Here is a 27,337-nt window from a genome sequence, read left to right as displayed (position 1 = left end):
CGCTCAAACGTTTCAAGTGTTGCTAGCGTCCAGGAACAGCCCGAGTCCCCCGCGATTGCGAAAAGTGTCGTGTCTCAATCGCTCTCCGCGGCCGATAAACGTAAACGACAATACGTGCAGACGTCACTACTCGGCAAAACAGTGACACTACAATACGATACCGGATCAGATATTACAGTAATCGGTAAAGAAGACTGGATACGTATCGGTTCGCCAAAATTAGTATCGAGCGATACCGTTGAACACGCCGGCGGGAGTGAACTTGACATTATCGGCAGATTCTACTGTACGATCCGAGCACTCGGCCGCGAAGGTAAAGTTTATATTAATGTCGCGTCGCGCAACGGAGTTAACCTATTCGGTCTTAACGCCATCGATAGCCTTAACTTGTGGTCAACGCCGTTATCCGAGCTGCATTCGGGCAGTCCCGCGTTAGACTCACAGCCCGCAACCTCGCCGACATCAGGGGCATCAAGCGTACATCAGATGTACGCACAGCCGCCTAACCTCTTGAAGAGTGACCAGGGGGTCACACCTAACCTCTTGAAGAGTGACCAGGGGGTCACACCTAACCTCCTGAAGAGTGACCAGGGGGTCACATCACAACACAACGTTTACCTCGAGGACGTCCTTCAACACTTTCCGACTTTATTCGCCGACGATTTAGGAACTTGTAGCAATTTCAAAGTGAAGTTTAATATTGCCAGAGACGCTCGTCCAGTCCAGTCAAAATGTAGACAGATCCCGTATGCGATAGAAGCTCTACTCGCCGAAGAATTGAAACGGCTCGAATCTCTTGGCATCATTGAATCGGTAGCAACTTCAAACTGGACATCGCCTATCGTCATCGCAAAGAAGCAGAATGGCAAGATACGCCTATGTGGGGACTACTCGACAGGTGTCAACAGCGTTTTAATCAGCAACAGCCACCCCCTGCCTACTGTTGATAACATCAATGCAAAACTTAACGGAAATCGTTATTTCAGCGTACTGGATCTTAGTGACGCATTTTTCCAGCTCGAAATTGACAAAGATCACCGTGAGATCACTACTATAATAACACCATTTGGACTTTACAGGTATACTCGAGAATTAACCGTTCGGCCTCAAAACAGCACCGGCTGATTTTCAACAAGCTATGGACAACACACTCGAGGGTCTCGAAGGAGTGTCCGCATATTTTGATGACGTCATAGTCAGAGGCCGTACTCGCAAAGAGCATGACGAGCGTCTGTTCAAAACTCTCCAACGCCTGCAAGATAGAGGATGGAGACTCAGAGCCGAAAAATGTCGCTTTGGCCTGGAAGAAATCAAATACCTAGGCTCAATCGTGAATGCGCACGGCATATCAGCTGATCCAGAAGCAACCAATGCCATAGCGAGCATGCCAAAGCCTATCTCGGTTCCGGAGGTACAAAGCTTCCTAAGAATGGTGAATCATTATTCATCCCTCATCTACATGAAATGAAACAGCCACTTGAAGATCTCACACGAGAAAATCGCACATGGTCATGGGACCAGACTCATGATCTCGCTTTCAATCAAATCAAGAAGGTCATGCTCAGCCCTCTTCTGCTGGATCACTACGATCCATCGAAAACGCTGATAGTGGCAGCAGATGCATGTGCCACTGGAATTGGCGCCGTTCTTCTTCAACGAGACTCAAACGGCCATGAGCGTGCAGTCTACCATATGTCGCAGAGCCTTACCGACGCTCAAAGGAACTACTCCCAGCTCGAAAAAGAGGCCCTCGCGCTTGTCACAGCCGTCGAACGATTCCATAAATTCGTCTGGGGAAGATTTATACTCCAAACGGATCATAAACCCCTCGTGGCCCTACTGCAAACTGAGAACACCAAGGGACTCAAAGCTACTACAGCAGCTAGGCTCAAACGTTGGGCACTGCGACTCATGGGCTACGACTTCAAAATAGAGTTTATCCGCACTCAAGATTTTGGTCATGCCGACGCCCTATCTCGTTTGATCGACAAATTTCGTCGTGACAACGCGGAGGAACTCCAAGTAGCTAGCATCCAAGCAATGGAATCGGAGCTTCTCCAGTTAAAAAATCGATCAATAGACTTCTTTGGTAAGGAACTCCGGAATAATCTGAAGAAAGCAACAAAGGAAGATCCTCTCTTACGTTCGGTTTTCCAAGCCATCAGTAAAGATTGGAGGACAAAAGAAATTTCGGAGTCACTTGAACATTTTAAAAGACGCTCAGAAGATCTCAGTATCGTTGATGACACCTTACTTTTCGGAGACAGAGTGGTCATCCCAGAGGTTCTCAGGCCAACAATTCTAGCAGCTCTTCACAAGGGCCATCCCGGCATTAGAAGGACAAAGCAGTTAGCTCGAGAATTCGTGTACTGGCCGAAAATGTCCGACGACATTGAACACCTTGTACGTCAATGTGAAAAATTAAAAAAAAAATTATAAGAAATAAATTCTTTTACCAATTACCTATCACCAAATACTATACCGACCATTCTTCAATGATACTTTATTCCTTTAAGAAAAATTAGACCAATAAATCATAATTTGCGGAAGTTAGAACTATCATAAACAATGTTTGAAAATTTGAAAATGTCTTAAAAAATAAAATTTAAATTTCTAAAAATAAAAACATTTTTTATTACATTTTCTTATAGCTTACTTTGAGAGCAATTTAAAATACTATGTATAGGTAATATTTTTTTATTAAATACTTGTCGAGTTATAAACCTTGTTAAGTTATATACAAGGTGTTTTCTAGTAAGTGGAAAGTTCAGTGTCAAGTTAAACAAAATAAAAATGTGATCTTGTTTCCGAGTTATAATCACTTTTGTACGCCAGTAATTTACAGCTGATCTTCATAGAAAGTGCTCGAAATGATTATATCTAGTTTGTATTTGTAAACAGTACTCAATATCTCCTAAACATTTCCCTTGTTGATTTCATACATTCTATTGTAACGATGCGTCCCGAAACGCATCGTTCCCGGCGAACACCAGCCGGATGCCGCCCGGCCAAACATCCGTCGGGCGAGGAAAAGCACGGTGTGCCCATTTTTAATCGTTCCATTTCGCGTCCGATAAGTCCTCGAAAGGACTTACCGCAGCAACCGACTCGGAACGCCGAGCGGTGCCGAAAACGGCCGAGAGCCGCCGAACGCGATTGCGGTGTCGGGGTACCCGAATATCCGACCGCGCCACAGTGCCGCGCGCCGCCGATCCACCCCGATGCGCGCAATTACCGTCGCCGATACCTCCGCCGCCACCTAACGGCGCCGAGCGGTATATATACTTGCGTCTTTTTGACGAAGATTAGATTTCGCCGTGAGCCAGCAATCGATCTGACCGATTCTCCGCTGCTCTCGGATCCCGAAATTCTGCTAAATCAAATCAATCAGAGGGTAGAGAGTCACTCTCTGGCTCCGTCAAGTGACGTATCTTGATGGTCGACTCAATCCAGACCGCTATCCTCTGTTATCGCCGCGCTGCACTCTAGGGAGTCGCTCTCTAGACTCAAGAGGATCTCAGCCGCCCGACTTCTCCAGCACGCTGTACCGCCGCGAACCGGGGTAGAGAGTTACTCTCTACTCTCGCCAAGGGTCTTGGCCACCCGGTACAGCCTCCTACCTGACGAACCGTTGCGCCCCAGTATAAAGAGTCGCTCTCTATACTGGCTAAGGGTCTTATAGCCGCACGATTCCGTCTCCGTCGCTCGACAAACCGCCGCGCCCAAATCCGCGCTCTCGCGCCAACCGTCGACGTATCCCCGCGCCGTATTTTGCAAGCCCGCGAGCCCGCCAATCCGTGTTTCGGAAAGGTTCAGTTCACGCATAGTACAATTGCGCACGTTGCAATTGCACACAGTGCTATTAGACACATAAAGTTGCGCACCGTTCAATTGGACACATTTCATTTGCGCACAGTTTAATTGGACACCGTTGCTTTTGGACACAACACATATTATTAACTTATTTAAATAAATAAACGTATGTTACATTGTACACAGTTCTTTTGCGCACAGTTCTTTTGCGCACACCCTTACAAAAATATTTCACCGCTTTTACACCTCATATAGATTGTTTTTAGCCCGTTTTATCATTTTTGTGTCCGTTTCTTGCACTCTCAAGCACGCGCAGTCTACTGCGAAAAAACATGATAAGTATACGCGAGTATGCGTATGAGTATTTTTGAGTAGATTGTCCGTTTTGAATACTCGTTTTTCAATCGATGAGTGACAACACGTTAATACGTTCCTTTTTTACTCAAGGATGAGGACAAAGTAGGTTGTCCGTTTTCAATACTCATTTTTCAGTTGATGAGTGACAATGCGTTAGTACGTTTCTTTTTTAAAAACCTTTTCAAAGTGTACCGTAAGGGTTAAATGTTTTAGTACTTACACTATTTATCTTTCACTAATAGATAAGTGGTACGATGTAATATTCAAATATTCGCGAAAAATTTGCATTGAACGTTTCTATAAGTGCAATATCCCGTGTAGAAATTTGTTAGGGATGGCCTTACATAACATAAGGCCCCGATCATTAGTTATTAGGGATGCCATAAAAAAGGTTTCCTTATTTTAACTTAATGAGGTCCCGATCATTATTTATTAGGGATTCCATAAGAAAGGTTTCCTTATTTTTATCTAATAAGGCCCTTGTAAGGAATTGATAAGGATGTTTTAATATCCTTATATATGTTTTATAAATATATTTACGAACACAAGGGCGGCGGTGTGGTCTAGTGGTAGAGTGCCAGACTCGTAATCTGAGGAACCAGGTTCGAGTCCACTAAAGCCATGAATCATGGAAAAGTTTTTTTCCGAAAAAACCCCTCCGTGCAAGATGCGGAGAAAACTGGGCTCCGTCTTTCGGAAGAGACGTTAAACCGTTGGTCCAAAAGAAGAAACAGTAAGGTAGTGGATGAATTGGAGGTTAGGGTTGGGTACGTCCCTTCAAAACGCCCTTTAAGGCCCCTTGGGGTATATAAAGTAAAATTCTTTATCTTTTTTTTTTTTATTTACGAACACAAAATTTCGTAATAACCCGGCACTGGTTTCTGACATTCACCCAACATTAAGAAATATTATATCATATGTCCAATTCAAAATTTTATTACTCTTTTTAAACTGAATTCGTTTCTTAAGATAATTTTTTAAAAATTATATATTTGCGCTGGTTATGACATATGTAGATTATATATAACACTTACATCAAATTAAGAAGTAGTCTACCACGTAAGGCAGTTGGCTCACGATCCAGACTGCTACAACAAGAGATCCAAGAAATCATCTTCCAGAAAGTCGCTAGGTTTACGACAAAGAGGTCTAGCAACGAAAGTAGGACACTGCCAATCTTCTTAGTTCAGATTGCGGCGGGGAGTAACACCAGCCAATTGAAGAAGATAAGGACTCTGTTTCATCTGATAATCGCCTGGGAAAAGCTGAAGAGGAAAGATACCATACAATGCAAGAAATGCAAAGGATAGGTCATGCAGCAACCAACTGCAATCTGCAATATGGGTGCGTTAAATGTAAAGAGGAACACAATCCAGGTGAATGTAAAGCCTCTCTTAATAGCGTTAAAGATCTTTATTGTATAAACTGTAATAGTACTGGTCATCCAGCTTCATACAGAGGTTGTCCCAAACTAACAGAATTCAAAAATAGAATAACTATTAAACAAGCTAACTTGAAGCAAACTAAAGAAAGAAAAATTGATTCTATTAATATATTAGTTTCGCCCAACATAACATTCGCCGACTCACAATCAGTTAAAGGTAAATCAGACGGAGATATTAACAATCGCATTCATTTGGACGCGCAAATAAACGACATGGATAGTAATGCACATAATAGCACTAACTCCAATTTCATCACTTCACAGATTCACCCAAGATTAGACAAGCTCGAGAATGCAATTAAATTTATTAATAGTTGTAGCAGAATGTGGTTATGCAGTGATATCAGAACGGTTGTTACGTTATAACTAAGGTGATCGGTTACGCAGTAACGGCAAATGGCGACTGTTCTTAACAAGAAGCGCGCGCGTCTCTTCTCTAGTTCTACAGTGTTGCCGATAGGCGACCGCGTCGACCAATCATAAAACTAAGGTCAGGAGCGTACATATTCCCAACACTCCCACTCGCGATTGACCCTATGCCATTCCAAGTCTATTTCGGTTGATCACAAACTTTTCTCGAGTTAGCGGCTTTGTAAAGATGTCTGCGAGCTGGTCTTGACTTGCCACGTGCTGAATCTCAAGCTTCTCTTCTTCGTAAACTTGACGTATGTAGTGGTATTTTATATCGACGTGTTTCGTGCGTCGATGAAACACCGCATTTTTAATCAACTTCTCAGCTGCTGCATTGTCACAATTTAGCGTTGTCGGTGACTCCTGAGCTGCTCCAATCTCTTCAAGTAGTCCTCGAGTCCACACGATCTCCTTCGCTGCGTCATGAGCTGCTATGTACTCTGCGTCAGTTGTGGAGGTGGCCACAACTCCTTGCTTGCGGGCCGACCAGATTATAGGCCCACTGTTGAGTAACAATGTGACACCACTCATTGACTTACGTGTGTCAACACAAGTTGCTAAGTCTGCATCTGAGTATGCGATCAATTTGTTCGGTTGTTCGCATTTTCCATCATATACAATGCCAAGTTTAATTGTTCCTTGTAAATAACGTAACACGCGTTTGGCCGCTTTCCAGTGGTCCATTGAAGGATTATCAAGAAATTGCGACAAATTGCTGACAGCCAGTGCGATGTCCGGACGTGTACCAACAGCAAGGTACATCAACGATCCAATGAGCTGCCGATAAGGAACATCTGCTGCTTCCATTGGGTTTCCGTCATCATCTTCGTTCCGACGTAATACAATCTTCGTATCTGATGGTGTAGCCACCGAGTTTGATTCATCCATTTCGAATCTTCGTAACACGTTGCGTGTGTAAGTTGATTGATGAATTCGAATTTTCTTTGCTTTAGGATCAAGTTGAATTTCGATTCCGAGATAGCAATCAGCTGTCGAGTCAGTAGTCTCGAACTTCTGCTTTAGCATTGCGAGCAGTTTATTTATTTTGCTCTCGGACTGTCCAACTACTAGTCCGTCATCAACATATAAAGCAAGTAATAATGAACCATCCGAATTTGAGTAAATACAAGGGTCATAATTCGTTGGTTTCATTCCAAACATCTCCAGTGTGTCATTTAATTTTTCATACCATTGTCGTGGTGCCTGTTTCAGGCCGTAGAGACTCCTGAGTAATCGACACACGCGACCGCTTCCATCATCAAAACCTTCAGGTTGAACCATGAAAATCGTTTCTTCAAGATCTCCATGTAGGAATGCTGTTTTGATGTCGAATTGACATATCACAAAGTTCTTCACAGATGCGATAGATAACAGTATTCGAACGGACTCGAATCGTGCAACCGGAGCAAAAGTGTCCGTATAATCGATTCCTGCCCTCTGTGAGCATCCTTTGATGACTAACCGTGCCTTGTACCGGTCGTTCTTACCGTCGGGCTTCATCTTCACGCGGAAGATCCACTTGTTGTGAATGGCCTTTCCATCTTCAGGAAGTTCAACCAGCTCCCATGTATTGTTTTTCATAAGCGATGCGTATTCTTCTATCATAGCTGCCTCCCACTGTTTGGAATCAGGTGACTGCTTTGCTTCTTCTACAGTCTGAGGCGTGCCCTCGATGAATAACGCTTCAGCAATCATCGCGGAAATCGATGTTTTGCTCCTTGTTCGATTAGCAATCGAATCATTTATTGACTGACGCGTTTGAACATCTTCACGAGCTCCCACTGATTTGATAAGCGAAGTTTTACTTTCTTCATTGCTGCTCGTCTCGGATTCAACCTCCAATTTAATGTCTTCGATTCCAATTGGTTCCGGTAAACCAACAATTTGTTTTGGTGGTGACTCGGCAACGATTACGTCTCTTGAAATGATCACACGTTTTGTACCGCGCTCCCACAGACGATATGCTTTTTGTCCAAGCATGTATCCGACAAGCACCATTTCTTTACTCTTGTTGTCGAGCTTCTTCCGTTGAGTTTCATCTATGTGCATGTATGCACGACTTCCAAAGATGCGTAGATGCGAAACGTCAGGTTTATTACCGGTCCAAACTTCGAACGGGGTCTTTCCGTTTAATCGAGCAAGTGGAACGCGATTGCGAATATGCGCTGCCGTACGCACTGCTTCACCCCACAAAGCTTCTTGGTAGATTCGCTGCTGCCAACATGCTTCGTGCCATTTCCATAATCGTACGATTCTGTCGCTCCACGCGACCGTTCTGCTCCGGACAGTATGGAGTAGAATGTTCGTGAACAATGTTGTTTCGACGACATACGTTCTGCATTGCCTCCGATATAAATTCCTTTACATTATCACCGCAGTCGACGTACTTTGTATCCGCTGGATACCGTTAGCGCGATCACCTCTTCTACTTTTTGGACGATTTCTGATTTGTTACGTATTGGAAATACTATTACTATTCCGCTGCAATCATCTACAAAGAGAGCCATTAACTTTGAATTGTCTAGTGCATCTACTGACATTGGACCACAGATATCGTAATGAAGTAACTCGCCTGGTGTTTTTGCTCGATTTGTTGTAACTCTAAAAGACTTACGAGCCATTTTTCCGAGTATGCAACCCTCACATATCTGCTGGTCTCCTTCGTGTTGCGTCTCATGATCGGCAATAACCTCAATTCCTGTAACTGCGTCACCACGTATTAATTCACGCACTGTTCGGAAATTTGTATGTCCAAACCTCTCGTGCCATACGTTGATAGGTGCTACACGACTTGCGATGTTTGCTTCAAGATGCGGAATCGCCTTCATGCTGATACGATACAAACCGCTACCCGGTCGATAACCTTTTACGATGACACGGCCGTTCTTCGTTATAGCTTCATGTTGTATTTACCAAACGTTGCAATTGCACCACGATCTGTCGATGAACCGATACCGAAAAGATTTTTACCTAAGTCCGGTACGTACAAAACATCCGCGAGAGTTTGTCGTTTCGTGTAACCTTCGAGATCGAAATCTGCATCGATCATACCACGACCTTTCGCGTAAACGACTTCTTTATTGCCTACCGTGATCGCTACTGAATTATCACTGATTTCGACGAAGTTCCGAAATAATTCGCGTCGCGGTGACATGTGATGCAATGCCCCCGTGTCGGCAAACCATGCATCCGTAACGCTGTCAACGACGCCATCTGACTTTGCCATCAGTAACTCATTTTTGTCAGTTATTGCAGAGGCCTCTTCAGCTGCCGTTTCCGATTTCTGGCATTCGGACTTGCGGTGACCTGTTTTACCGCAGCGAAAACACGCGCCATTAAACTTTTTCGGTTTTTGCGTTACCTTTTGTCTTGCGTCATCTTTCTTTGGCTTGACCTTTTTATCACAATTCTTCCTGTGAAGTAGAGCCGCAGGCGTTTTATCTTCGAGTGACATTCCAGACATCGATGCTTCCAGAGCCTCTTCTTTGAGTAGACGCGGTAACAGATTTGCCATTGTTTGCTGATCGGTTGGCATAGAATCCCAGGCCGAGATAACATGTCGATAATTTGGCGGGAGACTGTGTAACGTTTTTGTAACGATGGCAACCTCATCTTGTTTTTGGCCAAGATCTTCCAGTTTTCTAGCCATTTCTTCGATTTTTGAAACGTGCTGACCAATGGTCATTCCTTCTTCCATTCGGTAATCGAAGAATCGTTGTAGTAGCAAATGAACAGTCGTCTTGTCTCGCAATTCATATAGTGATGAAAGCCGAGTCCACATTTCATTCGACGTTTTCAGATTCATAATCTGACGCACGACATTCGTCTCAAGGGCATTTCCGATAATCAATCGGGCCTTCCGATCGAGCTTATCCCATTCTGATTGTCTCGCCGCTTCCAACGGACGTTTCGCTGTTCCATCGACGACTTCCAGAAGATCGTGTACCGCTAGGTACGATTCGATTTGGAAACGCCATACCGCGAAATCTTCACCGTTGAATTTGGGCAACACCAGTCTCCATTTTTCGGGTAATACGCGACACAGGGCGAAAATATTATTTCGCGATGCAGACACACGCAACTCGCTATCCTCGAACCTTGAGAAACACGCGCGAACCGAATACTACTTTTTCGGACGCAGGACTGGGCCCATAACCTGTAGCAGAATGTGGTTATGCAGTGATATCAGAACGGTTGTTACGTTATAACTAAGGTGATCGGTTACGCAGTAACGGCAAATGGCGACTGTTCTTAACAAGAAGCGCGCGCGTCTCTTCTCTAGTTCTACAGTGTTGCCGATAGGCGACCGCGTCGACCAATCATAAAACTAAGGTCAGGAGCGTACATATTCCCAACAATAGTAGATTAGATTCATTAGCTAATCTAATTGAGAAATTACTTAATATTAGAAACTAACTTTATGGATCAGCTCGTTCATACTATTAATAAATATAAAATTATAGTGTTAAACGTAAATTCTATAATTAGTAATTATATAAAAGAATTCTATTATTAGAACTGATTAAGAATAAAAACCCAGACATACTATACTCATTAACGAAACTAAACTAAACAAAAAACATACGCTTTATTTTAAAAATTATAACATTATTAGAACAGACAGAGAAAGGGGTAATAGAGGAGGCGGTACAGCAATAATAATTAAGAAAAACATAGAGTACTCTCATATTTACAGTTTTGTCAACGAGACGCTTGAATACACAGCAATTTCGATTAAATTAAAAAATAATAAAAAATTAATTATAGTTTCAGTTTACGCAAAAAAAGGTAACCAAAGCGAATTCATAGAAGGTCTTAATCACCTTTGTACTCAACTAGAATTAAGTAACCTTTCAAATTACTTTATAATTGCAGGCGATTACAACGCAAAGCATATACTGACTGGGGTAACTCAGATAACAACGAAAGAGGGGTAACGTTTATTAAGAACTGGTTAGATGATTTTGATATTTGCTACAAATTGAAACTATATAGGCCAGATTTCCCTTCTTACCCTAGAGGAGAATCATTTATAGATCTAGTGTTGGCTGATTCTAGACTGCAACTGTTTACAGACCCAGCCGGTAATTTATACACCCTTCCTTTTGACAGCGATCATAAGGCAATTTCATTTAAATTCGCTATAGATAATAATAAAATCTTATTACACAATTCGAATCCCGCGATCAACTTGAATTATAACAAAGCAGACTGGAAAAGTTTCAAGACATTCTCACTCGTTCGGATATTGATATACCTAATGACAGAAACTTAAGCTTAGGAGAAATAGATTCATTCACAGATATTATCGAAGTTAATATTTTATCTGCAATTGAGAAATCAATTCCGAAGATAAAAAATACAAACTCAGTAGATAAATGTATGAACTCTAGAATCAGTAACTTAAAGAAGGCTAAAAGTTACATTTTAACACAAATACATAGATGGGAAAGGAAATTTATATCTCCAGACGATGAAATTAGAAGCCTCAAAAGACTCATGAAGAAGTTAAAAGATGAAATGGGAAAGGAGGTTACCAGCTCCATGAACTATTGGGAGGAAAGGGTTAGTAATATAACGTATAAAAATTCTAAAAAGTTCTTCCCGGAAATTAACAAAATATTCCGCAACAAGAACCAGCTAGATATCCCGCCTTTAAAAGTGCCTGAAAATAAAAAAAAATTAGAACAAATTAATATAGATACGAACACACTGATGAAGGACTGAAAAAATAACTTTATAATCCACGAACCAGTACAGAAGTTAGACGTACTCGGTTCCCATTTCGCCACGATTAACAACCAAAATAATGATATGGGCAAACCGCGTCTTAACGAAATCATTAAAAAAGTAACGGATGATATTAAAAAGAAATGGAATTGGATATAATTGACAATAACTCGATATGTACCTTTAGCAAAAAAAATCCGGCTGATTTACCTAAAGAAGAACACATTACCCCATTCTATTTTACTGATAAAATATTGTTAACTAAAAAGTTTAGAAATCTGAACAACAAGAAGTCTTCGGGTGTGGATAACATTCCAAATATAGCTCTTAAACACTGGTTGGAGCTCACATGTAAATAGTACATACACCTTGATTGTAGATAAGTCGCATGCGTTAGTTTATAAGTTGCGTTGCATATTGCCTGGCGGTTTGTATTATATTATTCGCGTATCGTCTTTGAACCGTTACCGTCGCGTCGGTAACGGCTACTTCGCATCAGTAGACTCGCGCGAAACGTTGGCGGGCCGCGACCGGATTGCCAATTTTTGCGCGACTCACCCAACTCGTGCTGCCCGCTTGCGGGTGGCAGGCCCAATTATTGGGACAATAATACTTGCTCGCGCTGTACTTCCAGGAGCGCGAGCCGGAGAGAGAGCGCCGGAGCGATTACTCCGGTAAGAATCGCCGACACGACAACACCGAGCCATTTTTCACCAACGAGTACTCGGCGCGAGAACGTCGTGTGCCTGCTTGCCCGTCTTGACTGTTGTTTGTGATACTCTTGCCTGTTTGACTGCTTGCTTGCGCTACCTTGCCTGCCTGCACTCCTCCCGCTAGCACGGAGGCTGTCGTCAGCCGAGAGGACGGACCAGATCAACCGATCGAGCATCCCAAGAGGGCACCGGGCTGCAATACGGTGAGTCGCTTCGCATGATTAAATCGCATTATTCGCCTAACTCGCATTTATCGAAATCGTGAGGGGATTGCCCCTCTGGTCCTTTGAACCACCCGCGTACAGGCCAATCGCGAATCCGGGGAGCGATAAATACCCCCCCCCACTTCCGAGCAAACACTTACCTGCGAAAATTATATACTTCTATGCTATACTTTTTAACAATATGCTTAATTACTCTTACTTTCCGTTGAAATGGAAAGAAGCCAAAGTGATTCCTTTACTTAAAAAAGGTAAAGACAAATCACTACCTTCGAGCTATAGACCCATTAGTTTGTTACCAAATATAGGCAAGGTGTACGAAATGGTGATTACGACACTATTACAATGTTTTGTAAAAAACATGAGGTGTTTTCAGAGAATCAGTTTGGCTTTCGCGCAAAACATTCCACAATACACGCGATCAATAAATTAGCATCCAACATTAACTAGGCCTCAAATAATGACGACTGTATAGGCGCTTGCTTGGTGGATCTCGAGAAGGCATTCGATACAGTGTGGCAGGAAGACCTAATTTTTAAGTTGAAAAAGAATAACTTCCCACTAAGATTAATTAAGCTAATATGAAATATGATTAAAGACAGATCCGAACGACTTCATTTAATTTTAATGCAGTGGCCTCCATAAAACACATTTTACTGAATGGCCTTCAACAGGGTACAATCAACTCACCTGCTCTTTTTAATATATACACCGCAGATCTCCTCAAATTGTTTGAAGAGCAAAACACTCTTTGTAGCTTATTAGCATACGCAGACAATCTGATCATATACTTTGCGAATAGGAAACCTGATTTTATCAAAGAGATCCTACAAAAAGCAATTGATAAAATCTTCGATTTCTACCATACATGGAAACTCAAAGTTAACACAGACAAATGCGAAACTATCCTGTTTAGACCAGCGATCACAAGGGCAAAGTACTCTATTTCGCAACAATAAATTCTGTTTAAAAGATCCTAAAGCTGAGAATATAACGATTGCACAAGAAAGAAAATAAGAAAATAGTAAAATATCTTGGCATACACATAGATGATAGATTTTTCTTTGATAAACATGTCGAGTCGCAACTTAAAAAGGCAAAACAAACTTTTATAAGTTTGGGTCAGCTCTTTTACTCGAATATCCTTAACAGCAGGGTTAAAGTGATTTGCTACCAAGCGCTCATAAGGCCAATTATCGCGTACGGCTTCCAGATTTGGTACAACATTAGTGCCTCCCAAATGGAGCAAATAAGAGTCTTCGAACGAAAGTGTTAAAAGCATGCTTTGGAAAATACAGGTCTCAGGAGTCCAATTACAAAAAATACATAAAAAATAAAATTATTTATAATCTAGCAAATATATCAAGATTTGATAATTTCGTAATTAAGCTTACGAGAAATTACTTTGCGAATGCGGCTTTAATCAAAGAAAACAGCTTAATCTTTCCAATGCCCTTCCCGGATGATAGTTATATCAAAAGATCATTAAATTCAGGATTTGTCCCTCCTGAGGCCTTCCCGTATCTTGACAAGCACGGTTACGTTCAAGATAAAATGATGGTGCCTATCATTTATCATATACCTAAACAAAAAAAAACAAAAAATTATTTAATTATCCGAGTAATTTAAGCAGTATAGATAATAAGTCTCTCCTAAGATACAATATAGACTTACCTGATAAAGATACCTCCGACATGTACCTGGTTAAGAATAGAAAAAAGTATTGGTGGCGATCCTAGAAGTAGTAACCGATAAGTAGCGAGTAAGCATTTCATTGATTTGTTTCAGAGTATAGAGTCTCTAATTTTTGTTTTGTTTTATTAGTTTATTTTTGTACATAACCCACAAAATCTAAAATAAAATAGCTAGTTTTTTAATCACCTTTTTCTAGCAAACTTTTAAATTGACACTAGACTTAAGTGTAACACAATATGATATCGTTCATTTTCTATTACCAAAAACTAATATGTATTCGATTGCGAGAGCCCAAGCTGGGCCAGACTGATTGTACCCTAGTTCATAAGAATTTTCTTGTTTATTGGAAATATATGTAATCCCGACAGTTTATATGGTGTGCAAATAAACAGATTTAAAAAAAAAAGCTTACAATCCAGAGGTCCCGAGGTCCCGAGTTCGAATCCCACTAAGGTAAGTGTGTTTTTATGTGTTTTTAAATACGAGAAAATATTTATTATCATTGACTGCATCTTAAGAAACAAATTTAGTTAAAAAATAGTAATAAAATTTCAAAATAAATAATTTCTTTTTATGTCGGGTGAATATCGGAATTCAGTGTCGGCTCGATACTGGCTCGATACTGGCACGTAGCGTTGGACCGATGTCGCACACAGCACGTATTTACCACTCAAAAATACTCATAAGAATACGTTATTACTACTCGGATATACTCGTACGCAATCCGCTTTAACCACTTGTTTTTAAGCAAAATTGCCTCTTTGCGCCCCAAAAACGAGTCGTACTCATTGAACCAAATGCACGTTTTTACTACTTAAACTGACCGTTCTCGGGGTTCGAAAATGGTCCAAAAACGGTGAAAAATGTTTATAAGGGCAGTTTAATTGCGCACAGTTCTTTTGCGCACAGTTCAATTGCACACAGTTTAATTGTGCACAGTTTTTTTTGCGCACAGTATATTTGCGCACAGTTTTTTGCGCACAGTTTGTTTGCACACAGTTCGATCAAGCGTACATGCTAAGTTGTAAAGGAGGTCCACCCTGCCTACCGGCGAATGTGGCATGTGGGTGCGGAGGGGGGGGCCGAAGGCCATCCTTGCACTCCCCCCCGTGTGTGTGTGTGTGTGTGTGTATGGTAATTTTTAAATGCGCTTGATCAAACTGTGTGCAAATGAACTGTGCGCAAATAAACTGTGCGCAAATGTACTGTGCACAAATGTACTGTGCGCAAAAGAACTGTGCGTAATTGAACTGTGAGCAATTGAACTGTGCGCAAAAAAACTGTGTACAATGCAACATACGTTTTGTTGTAATGCGGAAGCCGAGTTGGCCTCATTGCGACACTGAGCTGTCAGCGCAAGAGTTCCGGCTATTGCCAAAGCCGGAAAGAATACACCTTAGGTGGCATTCCGGGCTTCACCAAGTCGCCGGGCGATTGACCTTGCAACCGTTCGCCGAGCCGTGGAGCCGAGGACATCCGAGGGGCAGCAGCGACCAAGGGAGCAGCGGACATCAATATTTCTTTAGGCTAAATAGTAGGATATATATGAGACTTCTAGGCCGGGGATCTCAGGGGGGGTGAGGGGCGGGGGGAAGGACTCGCGGCCGCGGGGTCTGCCGGGCGGGGGGGGGGGACTCTAGTGCCGCCGTCTTCCGAGGAGGTGTGGCGGGGGGGGGGGTGTCTGCGTTCCCACCATATGGTGCGAGGGGGGGGGGGGGTGGGTGATCTGCGTTTCTAGCATAGGGGGGGGGGGGGGGGGGGGGGTGGATTAGGCGAGCGCGTCGGGACATGTTCGATAAACAAATGCAGCCTCGCGTCGATGTTCGGCCGATAGTATTTATAAACAGATATCATTTCACACTTATCAAATGCGAGCGAGCGCCTATGGCAGGCTGCTATAATTTACGACCTGCGACTAGCGTGACACCGCGGTCCTTTTCACTTTTCTTCGTAGGAATTGCCGCTTATCGGTGTTTCGCGGCGCCATTCGGCTATGGCGTCGCGCGTTACAAAGGCGAGCGCCGATGACAGGCTGCTAGATTTTATAAACACTAGACGGCATAAGCGCGGCAACGCGGCTCAATTTCTATGGGTATCGACGAACGTCGATGACAGAATTTATAAACGAATATCATCTCGCACTGCGGATGCGAGCATCGATGGTCGCGCGACGTACGTACTCGACCAAAAATTTTATGACTTAACCGTCGCGGGTTACAAAGACGAGCGCCGATGACAGGCTGCTAGATTTTATAAACACTAGACAGCAACGCGACTCAATTTCTATGGGTGATATTGTTTCTCTGCAGCGTATGCACGCCATGCACTAAAACAGAAAAAACGATACGCGATGCTCTAGTTGGAACGAGAGGAAAAGGCAATAGAAAAAGTATATAAGAAAGAATGAAGCAAGTCAAAATCGCAGTCTGTGATTTGAAAGTCTACGCGTCGGTACATCGATTGGAAAAAAGTATAGCGAGATGACAATAATTCAGATATGGATCGCGAGTTAGAAGAGGAATCTGTGGAGCCTCCAAAATCTGACGATGATATACAAATGGAATGTATTACAACAGATATCATCAATGGTTTGCGTGAAGAAGATCAAGGAGTGAAATTGAGGGATGTGCGACGAATATCGCCGGTACAGTTTCTTCGCGATCGCGAACTCAATATACGCGGAACCGGTCAACGCTTCGCTAGACAAAGAGTCGTTATCGATACCTCTTCTCCATATGACTGGGGTTCTATCGTGAGAAAAAAAGTATATCGACGGCTGCGGGACGAGTGCGTTAGCGAGGAAGAATCACGTGTAGCTCGCTGTACTGACGTTGTGCCTATTGTTGACTATCGCTATTGGGCGTCTAAATTTTGTGAACAGCTCGATGATTGTGAAGCAACATATATTAAGATTCACACAGGTATTGGGAAATACGTCGAATTGGTGGTGATGAACAATTCGATACGTTTGTATATGTACCCAAGGGTAAGCCCTTATCTCGATAATCCTAATCATCCCCATCTATTGATGCTTCAAAAAACCTTTGAACGTGACTGTGATGATGATAATAATTGGGAGCATAATGTCCCTTACTTCTTGCCTCATTATTTTATGTCTGACCACTATCGCATTCAAAGTGGCAAACGATATTGTTCAGCGTGCGATCGAATCACGTGCAAGTGCTCCATCGAAGAATGTGACGTTGTTTAAAAAAGACAATATTAAAAAACAAAAACATGGAACATCTCGATAAAACGGAACGCGACTTGGTGGAAGGATCCAACCAAATCGCTACCTTGGGCGAATATCTTGCATGGGAACAGCGATGCGAGAAGTTTATTGAGCAGCTCGAAGAAGACTGTCGTTCCAAACGTCCGCGGCTCTCAGACGGCTCTCAGACTGTCGGAAACAGATCATCTTTAGTGGCAAGAATCGCGCGACTCGATGGTGCGAAGACTCTATTACAGAGACGGTTCGTACATATCGGTGGTGGTGGTGAGCACGCGGCGGGCAGTAGTAGTAGTAGCGGTAACGAAAACGCGGAAAGACTCGTGTGGCGAGAGATTGATGCCGCGTTCGAATGGCGTGTATTGACCGGTGCAGTGATAAATATCAATTACATCGAACCGCGAAAATTTCTTGAAGATGCCGAAGTCATCGTGCTCGATCGTGTGCAAAACGTTATGCAAACACACGCAAGTGTAAAGATAAACACCGTGTTCAACGGCGAGTTTGTGACGGGTGACAAACGTGGCAATAAAAGTTTCAGCACGAGTAACTTTGAACTCTTTCGTTCGTCCGAACGGTCCGATCTGCGCGAGTGGTACAAGCTACACGTTATCGAGCCCACATTAGCGAAACTCGAGGATTTCCAGGAACGCGATAGCGGATGGGCGTTGTCGCGTATACTCAATTTGACAGTGAACGTGAACAAGTACAATCCTTTGCGCGCGGGATGTTACATCAATTTACCGGAAAAAATTAAATTGAAAAAAGCTGTGATCAACGTGCATTCTATGGACAATGCGTGCTTCGCGTGGTCAGTGGTCGCCGCGCTGTATCCTGTCAAGGATCATACATATCGGGAATCCTCGTACCCTGATTACAAAAATATATTAAATTTACAAGACATTAAGTTTCCAATGACTTTGAAACAAATTAAAAATTTTGAAAAACACAACAATATATCCATCAATGTGTATACCATCGAGGGAGAGGAAACGCCGACCGTTCTCCCGATACGGCTCACCGACCTGAGGAGAGAAAAGCACGTAAATCTGCTGTACGTGCAGGACCCGCGAGACGACGTGGGACATTTTGCATGGATCAAGAACCTATCCCGCCTTGTGAGCTCACAATTGAGCATGCATCGTGGTCGGAAATACTTTTGCGATCGGTGAGTACCTATACTCCTTTTAATAAAATTATAAAATATTGTATTGTTATATAAAAATTTACAAAATTGTGTTTTTCTTTTTGCAGATGTTTACATTATTTTCATTCGAGCGAGAAATTGGAAGCCCACGGTGTAGACTGCCGAGAGATAAACAACTGTGCCATCCGACTACCGAGCGAGGACGACAAGTGGCTGAGTTTCAAGAATCACAGCAGGAAGGAACGACTTCCATATGTCGTGTACGCTGACCTGGAATGTACCCTCGAGAAGACGGATGCGGATCCGACAACGTCCACGTTCAAGTCTCAACATCATCGAGTATTTAGTATAGGATATTACGTGCGGTGCTCGTACGACGACTCGTTATCCGCGTATCGATTTCGTCGCGATAAGGATTGCGTCGCGTGGTTCGCCGAGGAACTAAGACGTTTAGCACACGACGTAAAGAACATCTTGTCCGATAATATACCCATGGTGGATTTCACGCGAGACGAGTGGAAAAAGTTTAACAGCGCAACGCACTGTCACGTGTGCGAAAAACCGTTCGAGCCAGACGACGTGCGAGTACGCGATCACTGTCACTTGACCGGCAATTATCGAGGTCCCGCGCATTCTAATTGTAACTTAAATTATAAAAATTCTCACTTCATTCCCATAGTATTTCATAATTTATCGGGTTATGATTCTCATTTTATTATAAAAGAAATTGCCACCGCGTACGAAGGACATGTAGAGTTACTCCCAATCACGAAGGAAAAATACATTTCGTTTACGAAGAACGTTAAAAGCACTGAAGATAAATACAGCCAAAATTGCATCAAATTAAGATTCATCGACTCGTACAAATTTCTTAGCACGAGTCTCGAAAAATTAGCATCCTTCCTCGATAAGGATAAGTTAAAAATTATACGTTCAAAATTTTCCGCGTTATCCGACCAAGATTTCGAATTATTGACGCGAAAAGGTGTCTTTCCGTACGAGTACATTGACTGCGTCGAAAAGTTGGAGGATACGTGTTTACCATCGCGCGACTCGTTTTACAGTTCATTGACAGGCGACACCGTATCCGAGAGCGATTACGCGCACGCCGTCAACGTCTGGCAGCGGTTCTCCATTCGAACGCTCGGTGACTACAGCGATCTGTATCTAAAGATCGATGTCTTGCTGTTGGCCGATATCTTTGAAAATTTTCGCGATAGCTGCGTCGCGAGTTATGGACTCGATCCGGCGTATTATTACACTTACCGGGGTTTACGTGGGACGCTATGTTGAAGCATACGGGTATCAATTTCGAACTGCTCACGGACATTGACATGGTCATGTTCATCGAACGCGGTATTCGCGGCGGTTTGAGTCAATGTTCAAACAGATACGCGGTGGCCAATAACAGGTACATGCAATCTTATGATACATCGAAACCATCGTCGTACCTGATGTATTTCGACGTAAACAACTTGTACGGTTGGGCAATGTGCCAACCATTGCCATATGCAGATTTTCGATGGGTCGAAGACGTCTCGAATTTCGAGTTTAGCGCGATCGCTTTGGATTCGCCCACGGGTTACATTCTCGAAGTCGATCTAGAGTATCCGCAGAATAAACACGACGCGCACGCCGACTTACCGTTCTGTCCGACGCGCGATAAACCACCCGGCAAACGGCAGGACAAACTTCTCGCCACGCTGTACGATAAGAAGCGTTATGTCATACACTACGGCAACCTACAGCAATGCACGCGCCACGGTCTTCGCATCACAAAAATTCATCGCGTATTACAATTCGCTCAATCTCCATGGCTCCGCAATTACATCGAACTTAATACAAAATTTAGAACACAGGCCAAAAACGATTTTGAGAAAAATCTGTATAAATTGATGAACAACGCGGTTTTCGGGAAAACGATGGAGAACGTTCGAAATCACGTTGATGTAAAATTATTATCAAAGTGGAAAGGTAGATACGGCGCGGAGGCACTGATCTCGAAACCAAATTTTCACAGCAGGAGCGTTTTTTCGGAAAATCTGATAGCCGTTGAACTGCGAAAACTCGAGGTTAAATTTGACAAACCTATTTACGTCGGCATGTGCATTCTCGACATATCGAAAGTCTGTTTGTACGAATTTCATCACGAGTACATGTCTCCCCTGTATCGCGACAAGTGTAGAATTATGTACACCGATACGGACAGTCTGATATATCACGTAGAATGCGAGGATGTGTACATGAACATGAAACGCGATATCGCTAAATTCGACACGAGCGATTACGCGATCAACAACGCGTACGGTATCCCACTCGCCAATAAAAAAATTCCGGGCTTGATGAAAGATGAAAACAACGGTGCGATTATGACCGAATTCGTCGGACTCAGGGCGAAGATGTATGCCTTGCGAGTGGACGGTAAGAAAGACTGTAAAAAAGCGAAAGGTGTTAAGAGCAACGTCGTAGCCAGGTCGATAACGTTCGACGATTACACGAGATGTCTGCGAGACGAAATTGAAATGATGCGACGGCAGGCTTGCATAAGGTCCGAAAAACACGAGGTGTACACCGTGTCCGAAACAAAAATCGCTCTGAGTCCGTACGACGACAAGCGATACATTATACCTAATTCGACCGATACGTTACCGTGGGGACATTATCAAATACCTTTGTAACGTGTGTATAAAATGTATAACGTATGTATTGTATAACGTATGTATAGTATAACGTATGTATAGTATAGTATAACGTATGAATTATATTATATGTAGTAACGTATTGTGAGAGTATTATATTACAGTATTGGAAAGAATATTAATTAATAAATAAATATATTGCACACATATGTGTATTTCAAACATTTACATGTATTACATATTGCATATTTTTATGTTATGAATAAAAAAAAGTTTGCACAAAATTAAATAACATTATCCTTGGATATCCATGAGTTGTGCGATCCATCAAATCCCAGCCATTTAACGTAAACCTCGTCGCCCCTCCTGCGCAGTACTTTCTCCACGAGATACACGTCCGGATAAGTCGCGCGATGCAACTCGTGTTCGTAGAACCCTCCAGAGACGGATTTTCCACGATAGTCCTCGAGTAGATAGGTTACGGGATTGGTACGCTGCACTTTAACGATCTTAAACACCTCGGTGGTCCAATTCGGCGTGTAACCCTTCTCGAAAATCGTCTTGTATTTGCTGACGCGTACCGAGTCGCCCGCTTTGAATTTTGCCGGACCCGCGATTTTTATCGCGCTGTATACGGTAGCCAAGAGTTTTTCGGCGATCGCGGGGGTAACGTCGACGGGTCGCATGCCGATGGTTCGATGCTTGCGCGCGTTGTAATCCGATACGAGTCGCGGCAAGGCGTCGACCCACTTGTAATTTCCATTGAGCGTAAACATCTTCCACATGTCGTTCTTGAGCGTGCGATTGAATCGTTCGACGACCGATGCCTTCAATACCGAATATGTGGAATAATGATTGATGCCATGTTTCTTCACGAGACGTTGCACGTCGGCGTTGTAAAATTCCTTCCCCATATCGGTTTGTAGGTTACTAGGGCACCTCCCGCTGTGTCGAATGATCTCTGCGACAGCGTTAGCTGTTTCGCTTCCGCCTTTACCCTTGAGTGGCGCAGCCCACGCGTACTTGCTCAACACATCGATGACGGTAAGTATGTAGTGGTAGCCTCCGTTGAAACGTGAGTACGGACGCATTTCGACGATGTCAGCCTGCCACAGGTCATCGTACCCCCGCACTATGACGTGTCTTCGGGGAAAATTTCTTCTCGCCGGAGCGTGCAGTTCTTCGACGAGTCGTTGCTTCTCGATATTTTTACGTCCGTCGGATTTTAGCGATGTCATGTTTTTTTGTTGTCGTTTATAACTTCTCGTTAGCCGTTTGTCAGCCGTTTAATTCCATTCGTCGTCGTCGTCGGCGTTCTCTAGCCGTTTGTAGCCTTTCCTGTCTCCGCGTAGTTCGCAGCTGTTTCTAAATCGCTCGTAATCGTTTTTAAGCTGTTTTTGAACCGTTCGACAACCGTCCGACAACCGTTCTCGAACCGTTGAACAGCCGTCCGACAACCGTTCTCGAATCGTTCGTTGCTGTTCTTCACCGTCGTTAATCAACCGTTGCTTCTCTTCACTCGTCGCCTTTCGATAATCGTTTCTGCTGTACCGTTTGTCCATTGTTGTTGTTGGTTGTCGCGTCTGATTCAACGATATTCGCACGTCGAAGCTTGTTTATCGCAGTCCGTAACGCTTGCAGATCCTTCTCGAACGCAGTCAGCTTCTCGTCTGATTCTTTTCGTTGATTGCTCAATATTTTAAAGAATTGATCAACGTACAGTTTGTTAACCGCGTCACCGTCAGTCTCAGGTTGCGCTACGCGACAAATCTTGCGCGACTTTGCGTCAAAGTCCGCGGCAGCGCGGCACAGAGCGTTATTGCGCACGAAATTTCTCATTAATCCGCTCCACCGATGGTACGAAATGGCATTCGTCGCGTCTCCGCTGTGTTCGAACAATCCAAATTTGTTGATCGGCATTTCGACGCTGATTGAACGGATCGTCGTCGCATGGTTTAATTTATAATAAGCCCGGCTTCGCGAAGTTCCTCGATGATCGACATGATCTCGTTGTCGTGGGCATTGTTGCCGGCGTGGCGCGAAGCGTCGAGCAATCGCAGACGATCCACCAGCTCGTTGGGGTCGTCCCAATGCACGTAGTCAATCTTATTGTCGGTTAGCGTCATCGCGCGAGGCATGGATAACCCCTTTCCGGATTTTTTCTTCTTGGATCCGGTCGACATCAACGGTGCGATTACCTGTGTATACTTGTATCCCCCGTTGCCCTTTAGTCGCATGTTAGGATCGTGTTGGAATTTATGAGCACTCGTTGCCAACAGTATGCTCTTGTACTTTTGCATATCGTCTTCCGTGTAGATATCGTAATCGGGTACTCTCTTGAAGATCAACTCGTAAATACCCGGTGTGCCGGCGTATCGTACGCCGTCGATATAAATGTTATCCTCTTTGTCCACGTCAAAACGTTTATTACCGAGCATCAAGTCATTTTTGCCGAGATAAACGCCGTATGCTATGTCCATCGTTGGATAGGCGCCCAAAACCTCTGCGATGTAAATTCGGCTCATTGGACCCAAGTGATCTTCCAACGATTCTATAAACCATTGTCGACCCTCCGACGTTTTCAACCGTTTATGAATGGTTTTCCTGATCGAGTCGTCCGTGGTTTCAAAAACATTCGCGATTTCAAGAAATTCGGGACTTGTACGTTGCACGGTTTGCGTCGGTGTAGAGGTTATCGGTGTAGAGGTTATCGGTAGTATCGGTGTCGATTGATTAGATTTACGCGGTGTCAATGAAAGATCCGACCAGGAGTCTAATCGTTTCTTCTTTCTCTTCGGTGTAGCATCCTCCTCCTCCTCCTGCCCGCGCTGTTGAACGGATAGCGGTTCGATTTTCGCGTCAGCGTCGCTCTCCGTCGGCTCCTCTTTTTTCACCGCGATCAAGCTCGAGTTGTCAACGATCTTTTTCAACGGCCCGATGAGAGGTTTAAAGTGCGTGTCCAACTCAATGTCCTTCTCGATCTTACCGGTCTTCAAAGCGCGAAGTTTTTTGCGAATCGAATCACTCGTCTTCGCAATCTCTTTTACAACCTTCTCGCGTTCGCTAATATTCTCGCTCCCATCGATCGCGGCCATCGCGGAAAAAAGCAGGGTGTCGATCTCTCTCTCTCTGTAACGCTAACGTTTCACTTCCGACGAGGTATCGGCAACGACTGATCGCTTCTGCGGTATCGCGAACACGTTAAATCCTTTTCTGTATCGACCGTTCGAAAGCGCGCTGTCCTTGTCTATCACTACGAATCCGTACTTTTGTTGCCAACAATCGTGGCACAACGAACAAAATTCGTCGTACGGCATGTCGGTATTTACGTGATCGTTGTAGACGTGTTTCAAATTGGTACCATCCTGTTTGAACAGGATCAGCAGATTCGCGTTGTTGCGTATCAGATGTTTAGGTATTCTTGCGTACGTCTGACAGAGATAGAAGGAGTCGACGCTCGAGTGCCTGCCCATTGAGAAATACTCTCTCACCGCGTCTTGCTTATCGCACGCCACGTCATCGAAGACGAAGATCGAGTTTGGACGCGCGTCGCTCGGTGGAATGACGTCACTGTTATTGGAGAACGTAAAGTAGCCAATTTCGTCGATCGATGTCAACAAATTCTCCAAATATCGATATTTTGGCTGTTGCAACGATTTCGAGTATACGTACACGTTTTCGAAACGTACGCCGTGCGGACTTTCCAGCAAGCTTATCAAGACGTTGGTTTTACCGCAATTCGAGGGTCCGCAAATGATCGCGCGTATAGTAGTCGGTAACATCGTACCGTGCTTGCGTTTCTCCACGTTGCCCCCCATCGACCGTAATCTGTCGTCGCAATTGGTCACGCGAATCGCCAACGGTTGTCGCACGAATCTCATTTCTTTCCACACTGCCGACTCTCTGGCTGACTCGAACGCATATTTATAGGCAAGCGGAACCACGAATCGCTCAGTAGCAAAGATGTTCGTCGTACTGTCGAGACCTTCCGATATTCGCGGTTTGAGCGCCGAACAGCTGCAATTTGTGCCGAAAGCCGTTCTGTTGCAAACGTGCGGCAATCACGTCCACTACGTGTGGGACAAGCTTCCGGAACATATAAAGGCGGATTTGGAGGTTCAAGAATATCGTCGCTGTTACGAACATTACAATCAACCGTGGCAGCGAACGCACATCGACGGTCCCGCGCCAATGATAAAGGATTGCGGCGAATGTCAACGAAAAAAATTGGCGAAGGCCTGTTAAATCGCGCGATAAACGCACTTCCGTTCGAATTACACATTCCCAGCTATCAATTTTGCGGTCCGGGAACTCGTTTACAAGAACGATTGGCGAGAGGCGATCGAGGTATTAATCCATTGGACGCGGCGTGTCGCGAGCACGACATAGCCTATTCGCGTAACCGCGATCTCACCGAGAGACACGCGGCGGACGAGATACTCGCTGCGGAAGCGCGAAAACGCATTACCGCGAGAGATTCGACTCTCGGGGAGAGAGCTGCCGCTACAGCCGTCTGGGCGACCATGAAGGCTAAGACGAAGCTCGGAATGGGCTTGAAAACGAAAAAATCGAAAACGGTGAAGAAAAAAAAGCTAACGAATAAACGGATACTTCCGACAGCGAAACGAGGCGGTGTATTGCCGATTCTACCGTTGTTGGGAGTTCTCGGTTCTCTGGCCGGCGGAGCGGCGGGAGTCGTAAAGGCCGTGAACGATAACAAAGCCGCGCGGCGTCAGCTGGAAGAGATGCAACGTCACAAACGCGCCGTGGAAGGTCGCGGACTTTATCTCGCTCCGTAAAAATATGGACGAGGGCTGTATCTCGGCACAAACGCGGGCGAGGAGTAGCGTTGAAAATAAAAAAAAAAAAACGTCGAAAAGACGTTAAATATGCCCGCGGGTATTACGACTAACGTACAATTGAATCGACTGGCAAGGCGTATGCGCGTACCGTTCTTCAGAGGTGTCTTCATGCGTGATTCGTTACCGATCGGCGGTGTACGTCGAAACGAGAACGGTATCGTGAATTTGGACGATGCAGCGGGTCCCGGTACTCATTGGGTAGCGTACGCGAAGAGGAAGATCGAGTCGTATATTTCGACAGTTTCGGCAATCTTCGACCGCCGAAAGAATTGGTGCGATATTTCGGGCCGAGCGTGACGAAGATCGAGTACAATTGCACGTCTTATCAGCGATACGATCAGAACATCTGTGGACAATTGTGCCTGCGATTTCTCCGGACGATCGACGCTAATTTAAAGCCCGACGGTGCGCCGTGGTGACTCAGTATTCGTTAACGGTTTTCGCCGACATGTCTATAACGTTCACGCTGACGGGGAAGAGCAGCATCCTCGCGGAGCACTATTTTCCCGCCGTGGATCTGAGCGACGGTGACTACGAGCTCGGTCTAACGTGTTTTGAGACTTATCACACGATTCCGAACGTGAATTCTTCGAACAATAAATTTTATTTCGACGAGGATGACACGGAAATTACGATTCCCGAGGGATCGTACGAGATACGAGCCATACATGAGTTTTTGAAACGCGAAATTTCACGAAAACGCCCGCGACGCGTAAATCGTTCCAACGATGATCGTACGTCGGTCGCGAATATCGCGCGAGAGGCGACCGCTCGCGCGAACGGCTACGAAGACGAGGCCGCGGAATACCCGATAGTGCTCCGCGCAAATTACAATACGATGAAGAGCGAGATCAAGTGCGCTTTCAGAGTGAACTTTAACAAACCGAACAACGTTGGATCGCTGCTGGGATTCTCGTCGAAGCGTATATTGCAGCCGAGACAGTGGCACGAATCGGACGCGTCGATTAATATTATCAACGTAAACATTATCCGCGTGGAGTGCAACGTGACCGCGGGTGCGTACAGCAACGGCAAACGTGTTCACACGATACACGAATTTTCACCGAGCGTACCAC

General features: G+C 44.2%; 3 protein-coding genes across 3 annotated transcripts; 2 read left to right on the top strand and 1 right to left on the bottom strand.

Moving 5' to 3' along the window:
• Positions 1-5,838: 5,838 nt before the first annotated feature.
• On the bottom strand, positions 5,839-6,787 carry LOC139825138 (uncharacterized). The gene has a single exon (XM_071797653.1). The coding sequence runs from the start codon at positions 6,785-6,787 to the stop codon at positions 6,149-6,151; it is 639 nt and encodes a 212-aa protein (XP_071653754.1). The 3' UTR covers positions 5,839-6,148.
• A 9,381-nt stretch (positions 6,788-16,168) lies between these two features.
• On the top strand, positions 16,169-20,026 carry LOC139810263 (uncharacterized; the record flags this gene model as incomplete). The annotated part of the gene is made up of 2 exons (XM_071773711.1): positions 16,169-18,781; positions 18,868-20,026. Coding segments are annotated over exons 1-2 (2,319 nt in total), but the record flags the coding sequence as incomplete, so codon positions are not given.
• Positions 20,027-20,032: 6 nt separating this feature from the next.
• LOC139811535 (uncharacterized) lies at positions 20,033-21,445 on the top strand. The gene has a single exon (XM_071775797.1). It carries the CDS (start codon positions 20,047-20,049, stop codon positions 21,436-21,438), a length of 1,392 nt encoding a protein of 463 aa, XP_071631898.1. The 5' UTR covers positions 20,033-20,046; the 3' UTR covers positions 21,439-21,445.
• The last annotated feature ends 5,892 nt before the right edge of the window (positions 21,446-27,337 follow it).

The sequence above is a fragment of the Temnothorax longispinosus genome, chromosome 1 (genome assembly GCF_030848805.1).
Source record: "Temnothorax longispinosus isolate EJ_2023e chromosome 1, Tlon_JGU_v1, whole genome shotgun sequence".
NCBI lineage: Eukaryota > Metazoa > Arthropoda > Insecta > Hymenoptera > Formicidae > Temnothorax > Temnothorax longispinosus.
Note: the sequence above shows the minus strand (reverse complement) of the source record. Positions and strands in the feature narration are given on the sequence as shown.

Coding starts and splice junctions, on each gene's coding strand:
- LOC139811535 (XM_071775797.1), top strand. CDS start 20,047: ATGTTGAAGCATACGGGTATCAATTTCGAACTGCTCACGGACATTGAC.
- LOC139825138 (XM_071797653.1), bottom strand. CDS start 6,787: ATGTACCTTGCTGTTGGTACACGTCCGGACATCGCACTGGCTGTCAGC.